At 42.9% G+C, this 20,537-nt stretch overlaps 1 protein-coding gene across 1 annotated transcript in view; it reads left to right on the forward strand.

The window, feature by feature from the left end:
* Positions 1 to 20,537, forward strand: part of LOC124269390 (probable methyltransferase-like protein 24) — a 31,747-nt gene that overhangs the window by 8,243 nt on the left and 2,967 nt on the right. The window contains exons 2-5 of the mRNA XM_046704406.1: positions 3,460 to 3,565; positions 6,633 to 6,749; positions 10,603 to 10,674; positions 15,719 to 15,890. Coding sequence (XP_046560362.1) covers positions 3,460 to 3,565; positions 6,633 to 6,749; positions 10,603 to 10,674; positions 15,719 to 15,890 — 467 coding nt within the window. The remainder of the gene's footprint in view (positions 1 to 3,459; positions 3,566 to 6,632; positions 6,750 to 10,602; positions 10,675 to 15,718; positions 15,891 to 20,537) is intronic.

Genomic DNA, 20,537 nt, shown 5'->3' on the forward strand with positions numbered 1-20,537 from the left:
ATGCTTCGCTGTTGAAACATTGAAATTGCCTGTGGCGAAAAATCGTTATTGCAAGATGTGGTTTCCGAAACTAAATATATACTCACAGTACATGTACAAATATGCAGTCTCCGTACAATATTAACCAAATGGCCGATCTATTATCCGTATTCATTGCGTTATCAAAATGCTGAGAAATACGTCAGCATTTCTCATACTGCAGTAGGTGCCAAGTGCTTCAACACCATGGTCTTAGACTCCCCTGCCTGCAGGTTGAAGGGCGTGGCTAGTCTGTCTCACAGTCCCTGAAACTTATTATTTTCCTACAGCCTAGCCCTCCCTGCGACGCTACAGCCATAAATGGAGCAAGTCTAGATTTCCCCAGGTACAGGATCTCTGGTCTCCCTGGGGCATTTTCAATTTAAATGGGTTTATATGTTACACCCAAAATTATATATATTGAGAGACTAAGCGTTAGTCTAGGGCGTGACAAACAACATCATGGCGAAGGATATGTGGTTGTGTGAACCTCGCCTTTAAAACACCTTCCTGAAGAAAGTGACGCAGTAAACTGTGCTATACCAGGAAGAAAGACGTTTGTAATCAGAACACCCCGACAGGCCTGCTAATAACTGTCTGTGTTGTTTAAAGGCCTGTCCATGTGGCAACGTAGTTGTCAATTTATCGTATATATGGCCTGACTTGACACAAAGCAGAACACCGGTCCTCCATGCATCAACAGGGACATGGTGTTTTAGGTACTTATCGCTAACCCTACCCACGGGACCATGTCATATTTTAGTAAGAGTCAAGACAGTAGACCAGTCTGTCTATTCTCGAAACGTTCGCACGAAACGTACGAACTTCTTAAACCAATTCTTAACACATTGGCTACGATCAAAGTTAAGAATTCTTAGGGCTACGAACGTTTCGAGAATAGGGACCCAGACCCTTTGGGGTTTTGTTCTACAATATAATATAAATATATATCTACAATATAAATAACATGGTCCTGTGTTTACAGAAACACAGGGGCGGATCTCCCACATGTATACTGTGGAGATACACTGGTCATTTGAAAGGATAAGAGATTAATGTCCGATTATTACATTTTCAACACTCATCAAGTTTTATCAAACAATGTAAAATATTGTGTACATTGACTGACCCTGAAGTCGTCGGGTAATATAACGACCCAGTTGTATTGAGATTTATATCATATGTTGTCCATCCAAACACTTTCTTTAATGCGACCTGTCGACAAGCACAGCAGCTTAAGGCATGACGTATGTTGAATCTGCATGTGTTTTCACAAGTGCAATTTTCAGCGCATCTGTTTTACAATGAAATCAATGCATACAGATGTGACCAGACAAACAGTATTCGCTAAGTTGTGTGACGAGTGATGAGTTCGATTTCGACTTTGAAACCTGCAACACTTTGTTAGTGTTGACGGTATCTTTTTAAGGTGTTCGAGCCTGCTCCGCCATTGTAACATCTCCCGATACAACATTTCTGATTCGTCCAAAGTTACATCACTCCATGGTCTCATGTCTTACGTCTTGATCGGAGATTTACTATAAACTAATTATCGGTGAATAACCGTTAGCTTATATCTTAAAGGTCATTTGCATTCTGTTACTCCCAGTTGTTATGTGCTATATCTCTTGATGTATTACCAAGCAGCGATAGCATCCGTTAACACGAAATAACAGTAATTCTCTACAATGGGTTTGTTACACTTTCCATGTTTAGAAGTAGCATTTTTACCTTACAACAGTGCGTAAACGTATCTTTGTCTCTATCAAACAATACCCAAGTGCACATTTCAACGCAAATACGGACTCAACTTTTTGAAGAATTACAGAGGTCAAAACGTCTGAAGGGTGGGTCTGCCGTTCCAGGCCTGTGATTGGCTGATACCACGGGAGTCGGAGTTTGTGTATAGTCTGGGGCGCTCTAGACGCCTGTTCTCATTTTTCTCTTCCTGTACTTTAAACATGTATACACGCTGTGTTTTCTTTCACGGAGTTCCCAGGCAGCTGCTCTGAACAAACGAGACTGTCGATGTATTTCGCAAAGGCATAAGTAGATCTGTGACAAATTACCTTGGGTTAACCTGTGGTCTGTGTGTGGCAGCCAGGGTCGGATGTCCGATTACAAGCGTGTGCCCAGGAAGCTCGATCCTAACTGATAACCTACTTGTATACCGTGGAGATACACTGGTCTTTTGAAAGGATAAGAGTTTAATGTCCAGTTTACTATAGTCTACATTTTCAACACTCAACTACTTAATCAAACAATGTAATATTGTGTACATTGACTGACCCTGAAGACGTCGGGTAATATAACGACTCAGTTGTATTGAGATTTATTTATACATACATACATACATACATACATACATACATACATACATACATACATACATACATACATACATACATACATACATACATACATACATACATACATACATACATACATACATACATACATACATACATACATACATACATACATACATACATACATACATACATACATACATACATACATACATATATATATATATATATATACTCTCATGCCTATAATGGTTGTCACCCCTCCCAAACCCCACACACACCCACACCCACACCCACACGCTCCAATAAGTTAAATTGAAGTGGGTGACAACCATTATTGGCATGAGTATATATATATATGGTGTCATCCATCCAACCGCTTTCTATAATGTCACTAGTCAATAAGCACAGCAGCCTAAGACATGGCGTGTGTTAAATCTGCATGCATCTTTAAAAGTGCAGTTTTCAGCGCATCTGTTTCATAATGAGATCAATGCATACAGATATGACTCAAAAGAAATATTCGCCAAGTTGTGTGACGAGTTGGATCTCCACCCTATAGAATCAAATACGCAGTTCCCTCTATTTCCCGTCAGTTCCACTTGTTCGTGTTGAAAGTTCTCGACTTGTGAAGTACAATGTAGAAACAGAACCCTTCTCCAGAACCCAGAACCCAGGACTCTTGCTGGAATGTTCTTCCACCAGGGTTACAACAACCAAGACGATTGCTTCAATAACGGTTTAAAGAAGTTTAAAATGGACGGGTCACTGACCAGCGTGACGTCCGATACCATTCTGTATTTTGACTTCTTACATATATCCCCAAGGTGATTTTCAGATGACAATTGCCTCGCCATTCGTGTCTTTGTGATGGGTGCCACCCGCTGGCAAGGTCACTAAGTGACATCACTATTTGATTCATATTCATAAATACAATAATCAATATACTCTGAATCGTACAATAGGACAGGAGCAAGATTATGTGAAGACTTTTTCGCTTCTATTTTCCTACATACTAAGTGTCGCTACCTCCACCGCCATATGCTCACCCATCCCCAACTCAAACCCAAACTTGATGCCCACAGTCGCCTTCACCCACCCAGCTAGTATGTTTTCCTCTCCATTGTTCCAGGTCTATGTCGGAGCCTGCTGAAGGTGGGAAACGACCAGGTCAGTAATAAAACGGCAACGGGAACGTCAGTTACAGAATGGTGGCAAGCGGCGGCTCTCCTCTACTGGTAATCACATCAACCGACATTATCTTAATTCCTTGTTACATGACTTACAATTATACCTTTCTTTCTAATTAATTATATGAACTGTTTATTGTCATGAAATGGTATTGAGATGCCCTTACTGAATGCATTTATTTTCTTCGGTTGTACAACCTATGATTAAACAAGCAAATACCAGCTATTAACAAAACGTACAAGACTATGGTGCTAAATATAAAAGATTTAGAGACCATAAAAACGCGAGAGCAGCAGTGAGTTGGAGATGGCAGGAGTGAGTGGGAGACAGCAGGGATGAGTGGGAGACAGCAGGAGTGAGTGGGAGACAGCAGGAGTGAGTGGGAGATAGCAGGAGTGAGTGGGAGATGGCAGGAGTGAGTGGGAGATGGCAGGAGTGAGTGGGAGATGGCAGAAGTATGTGGGAGATGGCAGACGGAGTGGGAGATGACAGGAGTGAGGTGAAGACGGCAGGAGTGAGTGGGAGACAGCAGGCGTGAGTGGGAGACAGCAGGAGTGAGCTGGAGATGACAGGAGTGAGTGGGAGACGACAGGAGTGAGTGGGAGATGGCAGGAGTGGGTGGAAGATGGCAGGAGTGAGTGGGAGACAGCAGAGTGAGTGGGAGACAGCAGAGTGAGTGGGAGACAGCAGAGTGAGTGGGAGACAGCAGAGTGAGTGGGAGACGGCAGGAGCGGGTGGAAGATGGCAGGAGTGGGTGGAAGATAGCAGGAGTGGGTGGGAGACAGCAGAGTGAGTGGGAGACAGCAGAGTGAGTGGGAGACGGCAGGAGCGGGTGGAAGATGGCAGGAGTGGGTGAAAGATAGCAGGAGTGGGTGGGAGACAGCAGAGTGAGTGGGAGACAGCAGAGTGGGAGATGGCAGGAGGGAGTGGAAGATAGCAGGAGTGGTGGGGAGACAGCAGAGTGAGTGGGGAGACAGCAGAGTGAGTGGGAGACGGCAGGAGCGGGTGGAAGATGGCAGGAGGAGTGGGTGGGCATAGATGGCAGGAGTGGGTGGGAGACAGCAGAGTGAGTGGGAGACAGCAGAGTGAGTGGGAGACAGCAGAGTGAGTGGGAGATGGCAGGAGTGAGTGGGAAGATAGCAGGAGTGGGTGGAAGATAGCAGAGTGAGTGGGAGACAGCAGAGTGAGTGGGAGATGGCAGGAGCGGGTGGAAGATAGCAGGAGTGGGTGGGAGACAGCAGAGTGAGTGGGAGATGGCAGGAGTGGGTGGAAGATAGCAGGAGTGAGTGGGAGACAGCAGAGTGAGTGGGAGACAGCAGAGTGAGTGGGAGATGGCAGGAGCGGGTGGAAGATGGCAGGAGTGAGTCGGAGACGGCAGGAGTGAGTGGGAGATGGCAGGAGTGGGTGGAAGATAGCAGGAGTGAGTGGGAGATGGCAGAAGCATGTGGGAGATGGCAGAAGTGAGTGGGACATAGCAGGAGTGAGCGGGAGAGAGCAGGAGCGGGTAGGAGATTGCAGGAGTGAATGGGAGACGGCAGGGGTGAGTGGGAGATAGCAAGGCTCTTGAGGATTTAGCAAGGTCTTCACGCACTTGGTAACCCGCCCTTATATTTGATAAGTTGTGCACAGGTGAAATCTGTACAAACATGGTCTCTTCGATATGCACACAGCTGAAATATGTTCCCAGTTCTTAGGTCCTAATATCATTACGCGCATATATATGGTATTGACTTTTATACCAAATGACTGGATTTCGGATTTCCATCTATCTGAGCGAACATATAAAGCACTCTGCTGTGAGCAATTAAAGTTGTTCAACACATCGGCACTAGCATATGTGCAAACTTGCTCATTGTTATTCGATATAATTCGATCAAAATATGCTTTTATCGCATGTAGGGGATGCGCATACAGATAGGTACCTTTAGTCATTGAACAGCATGGATATATTTCAAGATCGAAGCAGAGATGCATTTGAGTAAAACTTGAACCGAGCAAAGACGTCATGGTGAAGAAAGAGCGTATAATTTCGCTGAATATTCCCCCCCAATAACCATGACGAATACCTGCTCATTGTCAATATATACTGAACTTCAAAAAGAAACGCCACCTGAAGTAAAATTGCATGAAACTGTGTCATTGAAATATCTCCGTATTTGTTGTCAAAGAACGTTAACTGTAACTTTGACTCGTTAAGAAACATGTCATTTGGTGACCCAAAACAAAGCAGGTGAGTGTAAGAACCGATCACCCAAACGCATTACGGAGTGACAGTCTGGCGACGCCGTGGGGATCGTTATTCAGATGCTTGTGTTGTTGAGGGAGACTCGTGGTTTGGGGTGGAAGTAGCCTTGCGCAGAGAGTTGAGCCTGTGATATTCCAGAACATCAGTCCAGGGAGAGGCAATGGTGTCACAGCCCCTCGGTACATTGATCAAGTCTTGAGACCACGCTTCATACCTCATTTGGCACAACGTCGCCGCAATCACGAGTTTCAGCATGATGACGTCCATGCCCACACTGCGAGAGCAGCAAGAGACTTCCTCCAGCATAATGGCATCAGAACCATGCAGTGGCCTTCCTTCAGTCCCGATTTAAACCCCACTGAGCACCTGTGGGGCGAGATTCAACGACGGCTGAATGACGTGCGGCCAAGACCGACAACTGCAACCCGAAATGCATCAGTTGTTCATCAGAGTGTGGGCTTTATCAATCGCCTCATCCGTTCCACATACCGACGTTGTACGGCAGTTATCAATGCACATGGCGGACACACAAGCTACTGAATTCTGATGGCCAGAGTGTTGTTTCTTATTAAGAACATCTGACATTTTCATTCCAACCTTGATCATCATTCTTGCCAAGTTTTACTTCTTCCTATGTCTCAAAGTTTATTGAAAGTATTTGGAAAAATAAAGGTTCTAACATAACTCTCCATGGTGACGTTTCTTATGCTGTTCAGTATAAATATATAAAGAAAGTGATGAGAATACCGAGCGTACAGTAGTACATATGTAAGAAGTTCCTGAAATAATCACACGACAATGAATTATGAACTATGTGTTTTGATCATAATAATCTTATATATGTATGCATGTATGTAATTCTTCGACAGGAGCTTCGTGTCACCTGTAGAGTACAAGTGTAAGAGCCTGACAGCGGTGGGGAATTGGCATTTGTGTCAAGATCAACCTTACGCCGTGAAACCACCGTGCCTTGTGTATTCGTTTGGGTGAGTATATTGAACACACCTCATGGCATAAACATTAACCTTGCCTTTATCCCCAGATGCACAGCCCGTGCTGGATATAAGGTGTGACATAAAGTGGAGCATTATAACATCATCTAGTAGGTAAAGCGTTTGGTCCGGGTTCGGTTCCCGGCAAGGATATTGATATTGCTGGAATATTGCCTGCATCAGAGTCAAACCATACTTACGTACTTACTGACTCATTCACTCCTCTGGCCCGGGCAATATGCAACACAGAGGTAGTGAATTAGCTGGATTGAATACTAAAACCCTCTGTTACACTTCTAGTCATATCGGACTGGAGAGCTTTTAAGACAAAACAGGATGTAGTCAAATTAAAGCTTAAACTCACAACTGACATCTTTGCCATGTCGCCAGTGCCATCAAATGTATCATGGACGTCAGCAAATACACAGTCCACATTTAACACCTCAAAATGTCAATAGAGGCGTTTGTAACAAAGGCATCTTTGTTTTCCTGCTGATGAAAACCCGATACGTTACCAGGGTTCTTTGTCCCGGATGTGGTGTATGACGTAACTGCCTCCTGCAGGAATATATGGAACAGCCGCCACTGACCGCATAAACACATGTCTGCTGCTTGGCTGATTAATACGTGGTAGCCAAGCATGCCCTAAGATTGCGTTCGTTGGTTCGTTTGAAGATTACTACCATACATGCAGCTACCGATTTTCTGACCCGAGAAGATCTGGGTTAGAATTGGTCTTCAGCAACCCATGCATCCCCTGCCTATCATGTTTGGTCCAGACTCGATCATATACAGATCGACGCCATAGAGTTGGAATACTGATTAGTGCGGCGTTATACAACAGCAAACAAATCCATACAGACATGCAGACATTTTATTTTTCAGTAATGTAGGCCATTGGCCCATAATACAACATAATGCAAATATAAAGACTGACTGACTGACTGAGTTTAGTTTTACGCCGCTTTTAGCAATATTCCAGCAATATCACGACGGGGGACACCAGAAATGGGCTTAACACATTGTGCCCATGTGGGGAATCGAACCCGGGTCTTCGGCGTGACGAGCCAACGCTTTAACCACTAGGCTACCCCACCGCCCGCAAATATAAAGAATACATACATGCTGGATATAGGATAACGATTGGAATACAGGGTCAGTTAGTAGTAGTGGGCTTACTTCTTAGTTTTAATAGAGTGGAGAGGAATGTAGTTAATGGTTTTAGATAATTTATGTTGTTGCAAGTAATTAAACGCACAAAGGTTTCAATTGTGGGTGGAGGGTGGGTCTGGTGGGTTGTGAAACACTTATTTCTTATTTCAGAATATTTGTCACAGTTACGCTGGACATGGAGCTCGTCTTCAACATAGTTTAGGCCAACAGAGTGGCAGTAGAGTCAGAGATGTTGAGCATAGGGTGTATTTGTGTGACGACTGGTTGCCACTGCTAATCTAAAGTTGTTATAGCGGAACATAGCTATAACGTTCCTTTGATATGGAAGGAGGTCACAGGACAAGTTGAGTTCAACATTAAGTAGTGATTTGAATTGTGAATAATCCATACATATTCATTGTATCTTGTGAGTGAGTGAGTTTAGTTTTACGCCGCACTCAGCAATATTCCAGCTATATGGCGGCGGTCTGTAAATAATCGAGTCTGGACCAGACAATCCAGTGATCAACAGCATGAGCATCGATCTACGCAATTGGGAACCGATGACATGTGTCAACCAAGTCAGCGAGCCTGACCACCCGATCCCATTAGTCGCCTCTTACGACAAGCATGGGTTACTGAAGATCAATTCTAACCCGGATCTTCATGGGAGACAAGCATGGGTTACTGAAGATCAATTCTAACCCGGATCTTCATGGGAGACAAGCATGGGTTACTGAAGATCAATTCTAACCCGGACCTTCTCGACTGAGTCTAAGTTTTACCCCGCTTTTAGCAATATTCCAGCAATATCACGGCGGGGGACACCAGAAATGGGCTGAACACATTGTGCCCATGTGGGGAATCGAACCCGGGTCTTCGGCGTGACGAGCCAACGCTTTAACCATTAGGCTACTCCACCGCCCCGGACCTTCTCAGGTCCGATGGTATGTAGTACGGGTAACATTGGTCTCTTGATCAAAGGTTTGCGGAGGCGGATTTCGATGGCTTCCTGAAGTTATCTTTTGGTGAAATCCTGATTCTTGGTGGATACTATAACTTTGTCAAACTGTCAGAACATCCTATGTATATGTACTTCTCATCACTTGGTTGTAGACACTCTTAACATGATAACGGTGTAAGAATCCACACCGAAACGTCGCTCTCTCTCTATATATGTATACCCTGTGAGATGTCGTTACCAACTAGGATCCTAATTAACAGCGTTTTATCTGTTATTAAAAATTCGAACATAATACAATTATTTTCATTTCCATTTAAGAGCTGATAACCTAAAACTAAACCTACCCCATTGCCAAATGAGGTGTTTTACTCACAAAGCCTGTAAGTGCATGCACCTTTGGATTCAATTCATGTACTTATTACCATAAGGTATTAAATATACATTCTCCTGTGCGTAACATATATAACATGTCATTTCGCTGAACACCCAACGTACTGTACAGGGTGTTGGACACGTGGCAAGAAAGACGTTGTAAAATGTTGTACATTAGTTGCAATCGGTGCATTGATTATATTCATAATTGTTTAAATATTTCAAGCACAACAGTGCATCTGCCTATTTCTTCAAGACGACGTCTTTGATGCTGAGCGTCCATACACACATTCAGCTTTAGCAAACCCAGCAGCTCCAGGACCTGCGCTCATTTCGGTCCAGCCAACGTGGTTGTTTACATGTGTAAACTGGTCCACAGTCTCTGTGTTGTTAGAGCAGTCATAACTGCAACATGATAGCTTAACATAATTGGAGTTCACAAGAAAAGAGGCTTCGAAGTACGTTGAATCAAGTGTATTTGGAATGGCAAGTAGGCCAAACCAGCAGCTCCTCCTTATGAGCTAACCTTTATAAGAAAACAACTCTTACAAAATGGATCCTGTTGTACAATAAACTGATTAAATAAGGAGAGAGTGAGTATAGTTTTGCGCCGCTTTTAGCAATATTCCAGCAATATCACGGCGGGGGACACCAGAAATGAGCTTCACACATTGTACCCGGGTATTCGGCGTGACGAGCGTGCGCTTTAACCACTAGGCTACCAAACCGCCCCAAACTGATTAAGAAATAGAACAAATAATATATGTTCCAGCAATTAATTATGTTAATTACATCATCCCAATCTCTGTAAAGAAGTCAAAGGTTCACAAGGCTGTAAAAACCCAGACATCCGTAAACAGAAACATGAAACACAAACGAAATATCCAACAAACCAAGAGGATTAATACGGGTGATTTTAGATCGTTCAGTACACAGGTGGCAATATATTATTCTCCAGAATGTACTACCTATTACAGGTTTGTGTCCCGTTCCACAATGCTGATGATAACACCATACGTCAACGTTGGTTAGGATCGTCATAGCGTTGATATCGCTTACTGGAGCGAGGCCCTTCTGAGGAAAATGGTCTATATCAAATCGTGAGAAGTTTGAATTTTGTAAGATCAGGTTATAACATGTAAGATCAGGTTATAACATGTGTATGTGGAGAGTATAGAATCACGGCCACTGTGACCTCGATAGTTGCTGCTCGAATTACAGAAATGTCCGTGACTGACTGCCACCAATGGTGACGCGGGCTGTTCACAATATGATGTCTCGTCGGCATTCATGTCATAATATTGTTGAACGCTGACAAAGTTTTGTTTTGCTGTAACTATTAATGTGTTTCTATTTCAGAATTGCAAACGATTTCAGTTTTGACGATGCAATGGGAAAGATTGGATGTGAAGTGCACTCATTTGATCCGAGGTAAATTCATTATATTCCAATTGCAAGAATTATATATAATGTATCCAAATGCCAAACACATTGGTTAATATATTGCCATTAATTAGTCATATACTTTTGTAATGTCTCGGAGTTTTTGTTATTGTTTCTGTAACTGAAGAACACAAGCACACGTGTTCGTAACAACTGTTAATGTTGTCATTCGTGTAAATGATATGCCACCTTCTAATGTCATCTTACCATCAATCCGGTTCCGGTCTAGACATTCAAAACAGTCTCGATGAAGCTTACATAATGTTCCGATATCGACAGTACACAGTTCTGACTGTTTTTTCATGTGCCCGGCTTATATTTTTACATGCATGAAATTGGATTTGATTAAATCTGCATTATCTATTAATTCGAAAGCACATCCATGTTTTAAACAATTTCCTCCTTAAAGACAGTGTGCGCCTTATTTCAAACCCTTCTGATCGGGCATAAACTAGTTTTGTTCTGAAGTCTTAAGGAGTATATCTCTGAACAGTTGTCCATTTCTCAGCATATAACTATCCCACACAGTTGTGGGTTCATTCCCAGTATGACTACTCCCAGTTTGACTACCCGTCCAATACACAACCTGTTCCAGTCTAGTGGTTGTAATTACTAGCTCTCTCCCCTCCATCAGGAAGACAATTATAGCTGTACCAGGATCACACAATATTTATTCATCTAATTACATAGGTCATTGTGGAAGAGTTCAAGTATACACATATCCTGAGTTACATATCTGATATATCTATATACACTACAATGTAAGTGAATTAAGAAGTTATTGTGTTGTATAATATTTTGAACTATGGGCAGCACAAGCGACACGGACTTTGTAAACACTGTGATGGGTCCAATGAATCTCTGGTAGTTTAATATGGTTTAAACATATATTTATTCCGTCAAAGCAGAAAAGCCTGGATAGGCGAACGAGCTATGCTTTTATAATATAACTCATTTGGACTTTGTACTTAAAAGGTGTATTAATTCAGACTTAATATCGTCACTATATGGCTGGAATAATGCCGATGTGACATAAAACCCAACTCAACTTAACTCAACTATATAAACGCCGCTCCAGTATATTGTTCCAATAGCTGGATACATATTTGAAATAATCTGACAACAAAAGAATAATACTGAGACAAAATAACAGATAAATGATAAATAATAAATATGTTCGTTATGGTGTTGGTCTAGTAACGAAATGAGCTGCCGCAGAGAATCAAGTTATATAAAACTTGTCTTACATTGAGTATATATGTAGATATGATAATCACTGGAAGCGGTTACTTTTAGACATGAACTGATGTAATGAGTTGAGAATGTCACTATTTGTTGAGTTATTCAATGCGCCGTTACCGTATAAAGTAGTTCTAACATCGTATTGTTGAATATAAAAATACACCGTAGTGCTTCAACTTTGATAGTTCCGACATGAAAAAAGGTAGTGAATAACGACTTCGTTATAATGACCTGGTAAAAATGATTTAGAATATCTTTGCGTTTCACAGTTAATAGTTTGATTGGAAGTTGGAGGGATTATGTCCAATTTTCAAAACAAACAACCTGTACTGTAAGTTTACAAAGTTTTAATCCGAGCACAGGAGTTATCTCCAAATATCAAAACAAACAATGAATGATCACAAGATCCCCGATTCACTTGGCTTCTAATCATGACAGGTAGGCCTTTGGAGTCTCCCTTATTTCAAAGAGTAGACAAACTGTGAGTACTCCCCTATACAGGTACAGTACATTATTAAGTGTAGGGGTGCTTCATTTTATGTTTATGTTCATGAGTAGTCAAACCGGGAGTAGTCATACTGGGAGTAGTCATACTGGGAGTAGTCATACTGGGAGTAGTCAAACCGGGAGTAGTCAAACTGGGAGTAGTCAAACCGGGAGTAGTCATACTGGGAGTAGTCAAACCAGGAGTAGTCAAACCGGGAGTAGTCATACTGGGAGTAGTCAAACTGGGGGTAGTCATACTGGGGGTAGTCATACTGGGAGTAGTCATAATGGGAGTAGTCATTCTGGGAGTAGGCAAACTGGGAGTAGTCAAATCGGGAGTAGTCAAACCGGAAGTAGTCATACTGGGAGTAGTGAGTAGTCATACTGGGAGTAGTCATACTGGGAGTAGTCAAACTGGGAGTAGTCATACTGGGAGTAGTGAGTAGTCATACTGGGAGTAGTCATACTGGGAGTAGTGAGTTGTCATACTGGGAGTAGTCATACTGGGAGTAGTCATACTGGGAGTAGACAAACCGGGAGTAGTCAAACAGGGAGTAGTCATACTGGGGGTAGTCAAACGGGGAAGATACCCAATTGTGATATGACCCAATTGACTTTTGGCAACGCGGACTCGAAAATAAGATAAATTATAATTCATGTCAACTGATATGAGGTAGGCAGATTGGGCTTATCAAGACAGAGAACAGCCCGATGACAACAAACTTCCCGGTCTGTAACGAAGGTCAATTAAATGTCAAATATACCTTTCACATGCCCAGCTTGTTTTAAAACAGCTCACGAAGAAAGTTCAGACATGTGTTTTATTGGGGTTCAAGTCTTTTCAAACTGTCTAAAGTCGTATCATAAACTTTCGTATCGTAAGTCAAAGCCTATCACTGGCAGACATTGTCAACGTGCGTAGTTCAAACCACATTTATAGGCAAGAATTACGACCTTTGCCTTGCACAATTTGGCTAATGAGTAAAGACGTACCGGGACGGATGGGACTTACAGTGTGGGGACCACACCCTAGTATCGGGGTCAGAGATGGATGGGACTTACAGTGTGGGGACCACACCCTAGTATCGGGGTCAGAGATGGAGGGGACTTACAGTGTGGTGACCACACCCTAGTATCGGGGTCAGAGATGGATGGGACTTACAGTGTGGTGACCACACCCTAGTATCGGGGTCAGAGATGTATGGGACTTACAGTGTGGGGACCACACCCTAGTATCGGGGTCAGATCTGGATGGGACTTACAGTGTGGTGACCACACCCTAGTATCGGGGTCAGAGATGGATGGGACTTACAGTGTGGTGACCACACCCTAGTATCGGGGTCAGAGATGGATGGGACTTACAGTGTGGGTGACCACACCCCTAGTATCGGGGTCAGAGATGGATGGGACTTACAGTGTGGTTACACACACCCTAGTATCGGGGTCAGAGATGTATGGGACTTACAGTGTGGGGACCACACCCTAGTATCGGGGTCAGATCTGGATGGGACTTACAGTGTGGTGACCACACCCTAGTATCGGGGTCAGAGATGGATGGGACTTACAGTGTGGTGACCACACCCTAGTATCGGGGTCAGAGATGGATGGGACTTACAGTGTGGTGACCACACCCTAGTATCGGGGTCAGAGATGGATGGGACTTACAGTGTGGTGACCACACCCTAGTATCGGGGTCAGAGATGTATGGGACTTACAGTGTGGGGACCACACCCTAGTATCGGGGTCAGATCTGGATGGGACTTACAGTGTGGGGACCACACCCCTAGTATCGGGGTCAGAGATGTATGGGACTTACAGTGTGGGGACCACACCCTAGTATCGGGTCAGATCTGGATGGGACTTACAGTGTGGTGACCACACCCTAGTATCGGGGTCAGAGATGTATGGGACTTACAGTGTGGGGACCACACCCTAGTATCGGGGTCAGATCTGGATGGGACTTACAGTGTGGGGACCACACCCTAGTATCGGGGTCAGATCTGGATGGGACTTACAGTGTGGGGACCACACCCTAGTATCGGGGTCAGAGATGGAGGGGTGAGTTGGGGGATTTCTCATATTAATCATGCATTCATACATGTATTTTACTAAATTTCAGGTTTATAACTCGCTGTTCTGCACCTGTATCTATGTATAGTGACCAAATATTTTTTGCAATTCATACTTTTAGGCATCCGAGTGATGGTGTTTAAGGCTTTAGTGAACAATGTTTTACGGAGTGTCATTCGTGTCCGATAACGAGAATCAAGACAAAACTGGGATTCGAACCTGCGCTATCAGTAAACACCTGACAAACGTCATTCTGCACAGTGAATTGCGGCGCCACAGACGAACTGACCATCCGAGCACGTCATTGGACCTATTACGAATTATTTGGTCGATATAGACTCAATGTATAACAATGCTGATATTTCAAATTGACCACAAAGTTACATAACTATGTTTCAATCTTTCGGTACTAATTAACCAATAATGACGTTCCGACAGACACTGTAATTATAATAATAATAATATTAATAATAATAATATTTATATTGCGCGTTTATCCATGCACATTGCATGCTCAAAGCGCTGACATATTACCCCTGGTCAACGAGTACAGAACACTCCATGTGGAGAATACAACCGGTCGCCTGTCAGGCGCTCGAGGTTCAAATTCAGACTACCATCGTATCATACCAGGTACCTAATTTTACTGCTGGGTGGACAGAGGCAATTTTGAACAAACTCACTTGCCTAAGGTGAGACCACATGCGTCACATGTGCTTCGTTCATTCGTTCATTCGTACATTGGATTTGGTTGATGCGTACATGTTAAACCGAAATACAGCGTAGAATGGACTTGACACAAAGTAGACATGGGGGAACCAAACCTGGGCCTTATGCGTGACTAGCGAACGCTTTAACAACTAGGCTAAGCTACCCCTCCATCATAGATGTTTGACGCCATGACGAGAGCCAGTCGTGGAGCGAGTGCATATTTGTTTAACAAATGAATGACGTGGAATGCGTCTTTCATTTATTAATTTGGGAAAGAAACTTTGACTTCTTTGAGGGGCATCTTAGAAGTTGGGAAGCATAACATTGACAAACTTCATGGATAACGGCTTCTTTTATTTCTTGAGTGCGACGGTTCCTGCTTGACACGGTACAAGAATCTGTATCGATACGTCGCACTCACGAAATGAAAAAGTTGTTATCTATAATCCTTGTCAATAAAGAAACTGTGTGCCAGTTCAGAAGTTTAAGATATTTGGTGACCATTCTACGTTCGTCGTTACAGCATGCACAAGGAGGACCACAGACGCAGCGACAGAGTGACGTTTCACGCCATGGGGTTGAGCGGGGTGGACAGCGACACTTTCGAAGCAAGGAAGGACATGTATGTCAAAAATACACAGCTGTGGAAAATAAGAACTCTGAAAACCATCATGAAAGAGCTAGGACACGAACATGTACGTATTGATCTATCAACATTTACTTTTTAGCAGCCTACAATGTTGAGATCACTCCACGAAACTACATCTAGATGAAACCGCTACAGTGAAGAATAACGCAGTTTTGCTTCACTGCTATTTCAGCTTTTAAAGTTCCACTTATAGATACAGTGAAGGTATGCATAAATGAACGGATAGTTAAAGGCAAGTGGACTATTCCGTTGAGCATCTGTCCTGCTCACTCACATTCCATTCCTTTATAACATTCCTTTATAACATTCCATTATAATATTCAATTATAACATTATTTTATAACATTCCTTTATAACATTCCTTTCCCGTATAGTTAGCTGTGTAAATGCCGTAGACAGTTGTTGTGACCTACATGCAGAGTGAGTAATTAATAGGTCATACAGCTACATGTTTGTGTTATGGCCAACAAATAACTAACAATAATTTATGACTGGTGTATATTAGACGAATCAAGTGGTTTAATTAGACCACTTAACCCCCGTTAACCCCCTCCCAGCAGCTCATAACGAGTCCATTCAGCAATGGCTATAACTACTTGATTATTGCGAGATAATGACGGTAACGGTTTCTGTTTAACGCCACGCAGTACTGACACGTTAAGTGAATATGCAAGTTATATTTACACAGATATGTACGCAACAACCAGATACCACCTGTATTCAAACAAAACCAGATACCACCTGTATTCAAACAAAACCAGATACCACCTGTACTCAAACAAGATAACGCCAATAACTACAGGCATATATCACCTGTATTTACACGGGTCATATACCAGCTATTCACTTGGTCATATAACACCTACATGCCCACAGTCATATACCGCCTGTGTTTATGCAGTTACATACCACCTGTATTCACAAGTATATACCACCTGTGGTAACACAGCTCATACTGTCGGTATTCACAAGTATATACCACCTGTGGTAACACAGCTCATACTGTCGGTATTCACAAGTATATACCACCTGTGGTAACACAGCTCATACTGTCGGTATTCACAAGTATATACCACCTGTGGTAACACAGCTCATACTGTCGGTATTCACAATTATATACCACCTGTGGTAACACAGCTCATACTGTCGGTATTCACAAGTATATACCACCTGTGGTAACACAGCTCATACTGTCGGTATTCACAAGTATATACCACCTGTGGTAACACAGCTAATACTGTCGGTATTCACAAGTATATACCACCTGTGGTTTCACAGCTCATACTGTCGGCATTCACAAGTATATACCACCTTTGGTGACACAGCTCATAATGTTGGTATTCACAAGTATATGCCACCTGTGGTAACACAGCTCATACCGTCGGTATTCACAAGTATATATCACCTGTGGTAACACAGCTCATACTGTCGGTATTCACAAGTATATACCACCTGTGGTAACACAGCTCATACTGTCGGCATTCACAAGTATATACCACCTGTGGTAACACAGCTAATACTGTCGGTATTCACAAGTATATACCACCTGTGGTTTCACAGCTCATACTGTCGGCATTCACAAGTATATACCACCTTTGGTGACACAGCTCATAATGTTGGTATTCACAAGTATATACCACCTTTGGTAACACAGCTCATACTGTCGGTATTCACAAGTATATACCACCTGTGGTAACACAGCTCATACTGTCGGTATTCACAAGTATAATCCACCTGTGGTAACACAGCTCATACTGTCGGCATTCACAAGTATATACCACCTGTGGTAACACAGCTCATACTGTCGGTATTCACAAGTATATACCACCTGTGGTTTCACAGCTCATACTGTCGGCACTCACAAGTATATACCACCTTTGGTGACACAGCTCATACTGTCGGTATTCACAAGTATATACCACCTGTGGTAACACAGCTCATACTGTCGGCATTCACAAGTATATACCACCTGTGGTAACACAGCTAATACTGTCGGTATTCACAAGTATATACCACCTGTGGTTTCACAGCTCATACTGTCGGCATTCACAAGTATATACCACCTTTGGTGACACAGCTCATAATGTTGGTATTCACAAGTATATGCCACCTGTGGTAACACAGCTCATACTGTCGGTATTCACAAGTATATACCACCTGTGGTAACACAGCTCATACTGTCGGTATTCACAAGTATATACCACCTGTGGTAACACAGCTCATACTGTCGGCATTCACAAGTATATACCACCTGTGGTAACACAGCTCATACTGTCGGTATTCACAAGTATATACCACCTGTGGTAACACAGCTCATACTGTCGGCATTCACAAGTATATACCACCTTTGGTGACACAGCTCATAATGTTGGTATTCACAAGTATATACCACCTTTGGTAACACAGCTCATACCGTCGGTATTCACAAGTATATACCACCTGTGGTAACACAACTCATACTGTCGGTATTTACAATTATATACCACATGTGGTAACACAGCTCATACTGTCGGTATTCACAAGTATATACCACCTGTGGTAACACAGCTTATACTGTCGGCATTCACAAGTATATACCACCTGTGGTAACACAGCTAATACTGTCGGCATTCACAAGTATATACCACCTGTGGTAACACAGCTAATATTGTCGGTATTCACAAGTATATACCACCTGTGGTTTCACAGCTCATACTGTCGGTATTCACAAGTATATACCACCTGTGGTTTCACAGCTCATACTGTCGGTATTCACAAGTATATACCACCTTTGGTGACACAGCTCATAATGTTGGTATTCACAAGTATATACCACCTGTGGTAACACAGCTAATACTGTCGGTTTTCACAAGTACATACCACCTGTGGTTTCACAGCTTATACTGTTGGTATTCGCAAGTATATCCCAATTGTGTTTATACCCTTTGTAACAAACTGTATTCACACACAGTCTCACACATCGTGTATTTCCACCATCCTGTACAACCAGTGTTCACACAGTTGGATATCACCTGCATTCACAGTGTCATACATCGTGTATTTCCACCATCCTGTACAACCAATGTTCACACTGTTGGATATCACCTGCATTCACAGTGTCATACATCGTGTATTTCCACCATCATGTACAACCTGCGTTCACACAGTTGGATATCACCTGCATTCACAGTATCATACATCTTGCATTTCCACCATCCTGTACAACCTGTGTCCATACAGTTAGATATCACCAGTAGTCACAGTCTCATACATCCTGCAATGTCACAACAAAATGCTGCCGGCACTTACACAGTGACGACCATCTACCGTCCCATACCACCAGTGAGAATAACTTTTGGCAGAGAGCGCCTGAGTTTATACAGTCACTTGTCACATACAGTCTGAAAACTGAGTAGTTCACTATGTTTGTAGCCACTTCACAACTCACTCACTTTACATGGCATTCACTTTACATTACAATTAGACAGTTTACAATTCATAGTTGAGCCAGTACCTTGACCTTCGCTTTAAAATAAAGACATCGCCACTTTTCAAGACAGATATTTGCTTTACTATACGCTCATCGATACAATCTTATCAGTATGTCAGTATAGAATTGTGGCAGTACAAATTCAGAGGTAATATGATACAATAGCAGTGATTACAGCAATAGAGACAATGACGGTTATATTCATCTCTCGGCAGCAGCTTGGAAGAGAGGGCAAGGCAGAGAGTATGTGGGCTGTAATGAACATCACATACGATATCAGTCTTCTGGTTTATGATGTAATGGGAGATAAGAGGCAACAGTTAGCTGGAATTACATACCTCAGAAAACCATAGTAGAAATATTTTACAGAAAGGCAACTGATTCTTAAAGAAACGCCTTGCAGCACTTTCCTGATCTTGCTGCACTGTTATCAGCCTCACCGGAGATGTCTATAAGGTGTAACACAGCGGAAGTCTACACAGCACATCACTGTCACTCACTGAATACCACATGTACAATGTGGAACATTTGGAACATTGCTACAAAACAAATATCACTGCCACATAGCAAATATTGCCCACAACTCCCATTGTCCTGTTGACTACAATCATCAATACCAGTACAGTAATTCTGTTTTTGCATCAAATGGTTTATTTGAACAAATATCAACAATAAATAGCACCTAAAACCATTAACTGATAAAATCCTTTTCGTCTCAAATATTGGTTCTCATATATCCTTTTGAATGGCCTACTCTTCTCAGTAACACGAGTGTTGCTGTGGGTGTGCGGGTACTTGGGAGAGTGGGAGAGCAGGACAGGTCAGTTCGCTATATTTCCGTAACACGAGTGTTGCTGTGGGTGTGCGGGTACTTGGGAGAGTGGGAGAGCAGGACAGGTCAGTTCGCTATATCTCAGTAACACGAGTGTTGCTGTGGGTGTGCGGGTACTTGGGAGAGTGGGAGAGTGGGAGAGCAGGACAGGTCAGTTCGCTATATTTCCGTAACACGAGTGTTGCTGTGGGTGTGCTGGTACTTGGGAGAGTGGGAGAGCAGGACAGGTCAGTTCGCTATATTTCCGTAACACGAGTGTTGCTGTGGGTGTGCGGGTACTTGGGAGAGTGGGAGAGCAGGACAGGTCAGTTCGCTATATATCAGTAACACGAGTGTTGCTGTGGGTGTGCGGGTACTTGGGAGAGTGGGAGAGCAGGACAGGTCAGTTCGCT

This window comes from Haliotis rubra, unplaced genomic scaffold (genome assembly GCF_003918875.1).
Source record: "Haliotis rubra isolate DU_JTF1 unplaced genomic scaffold, ASM391887v1 Scf1446, whole genome shotgun sequence".
NCBI classification, from domain to species: Eukaryota; Metazoa; Mollusca; class Gastropoda; order Lepetellida; family Haliotidae; genus Haliotis; species Haliotis rubra.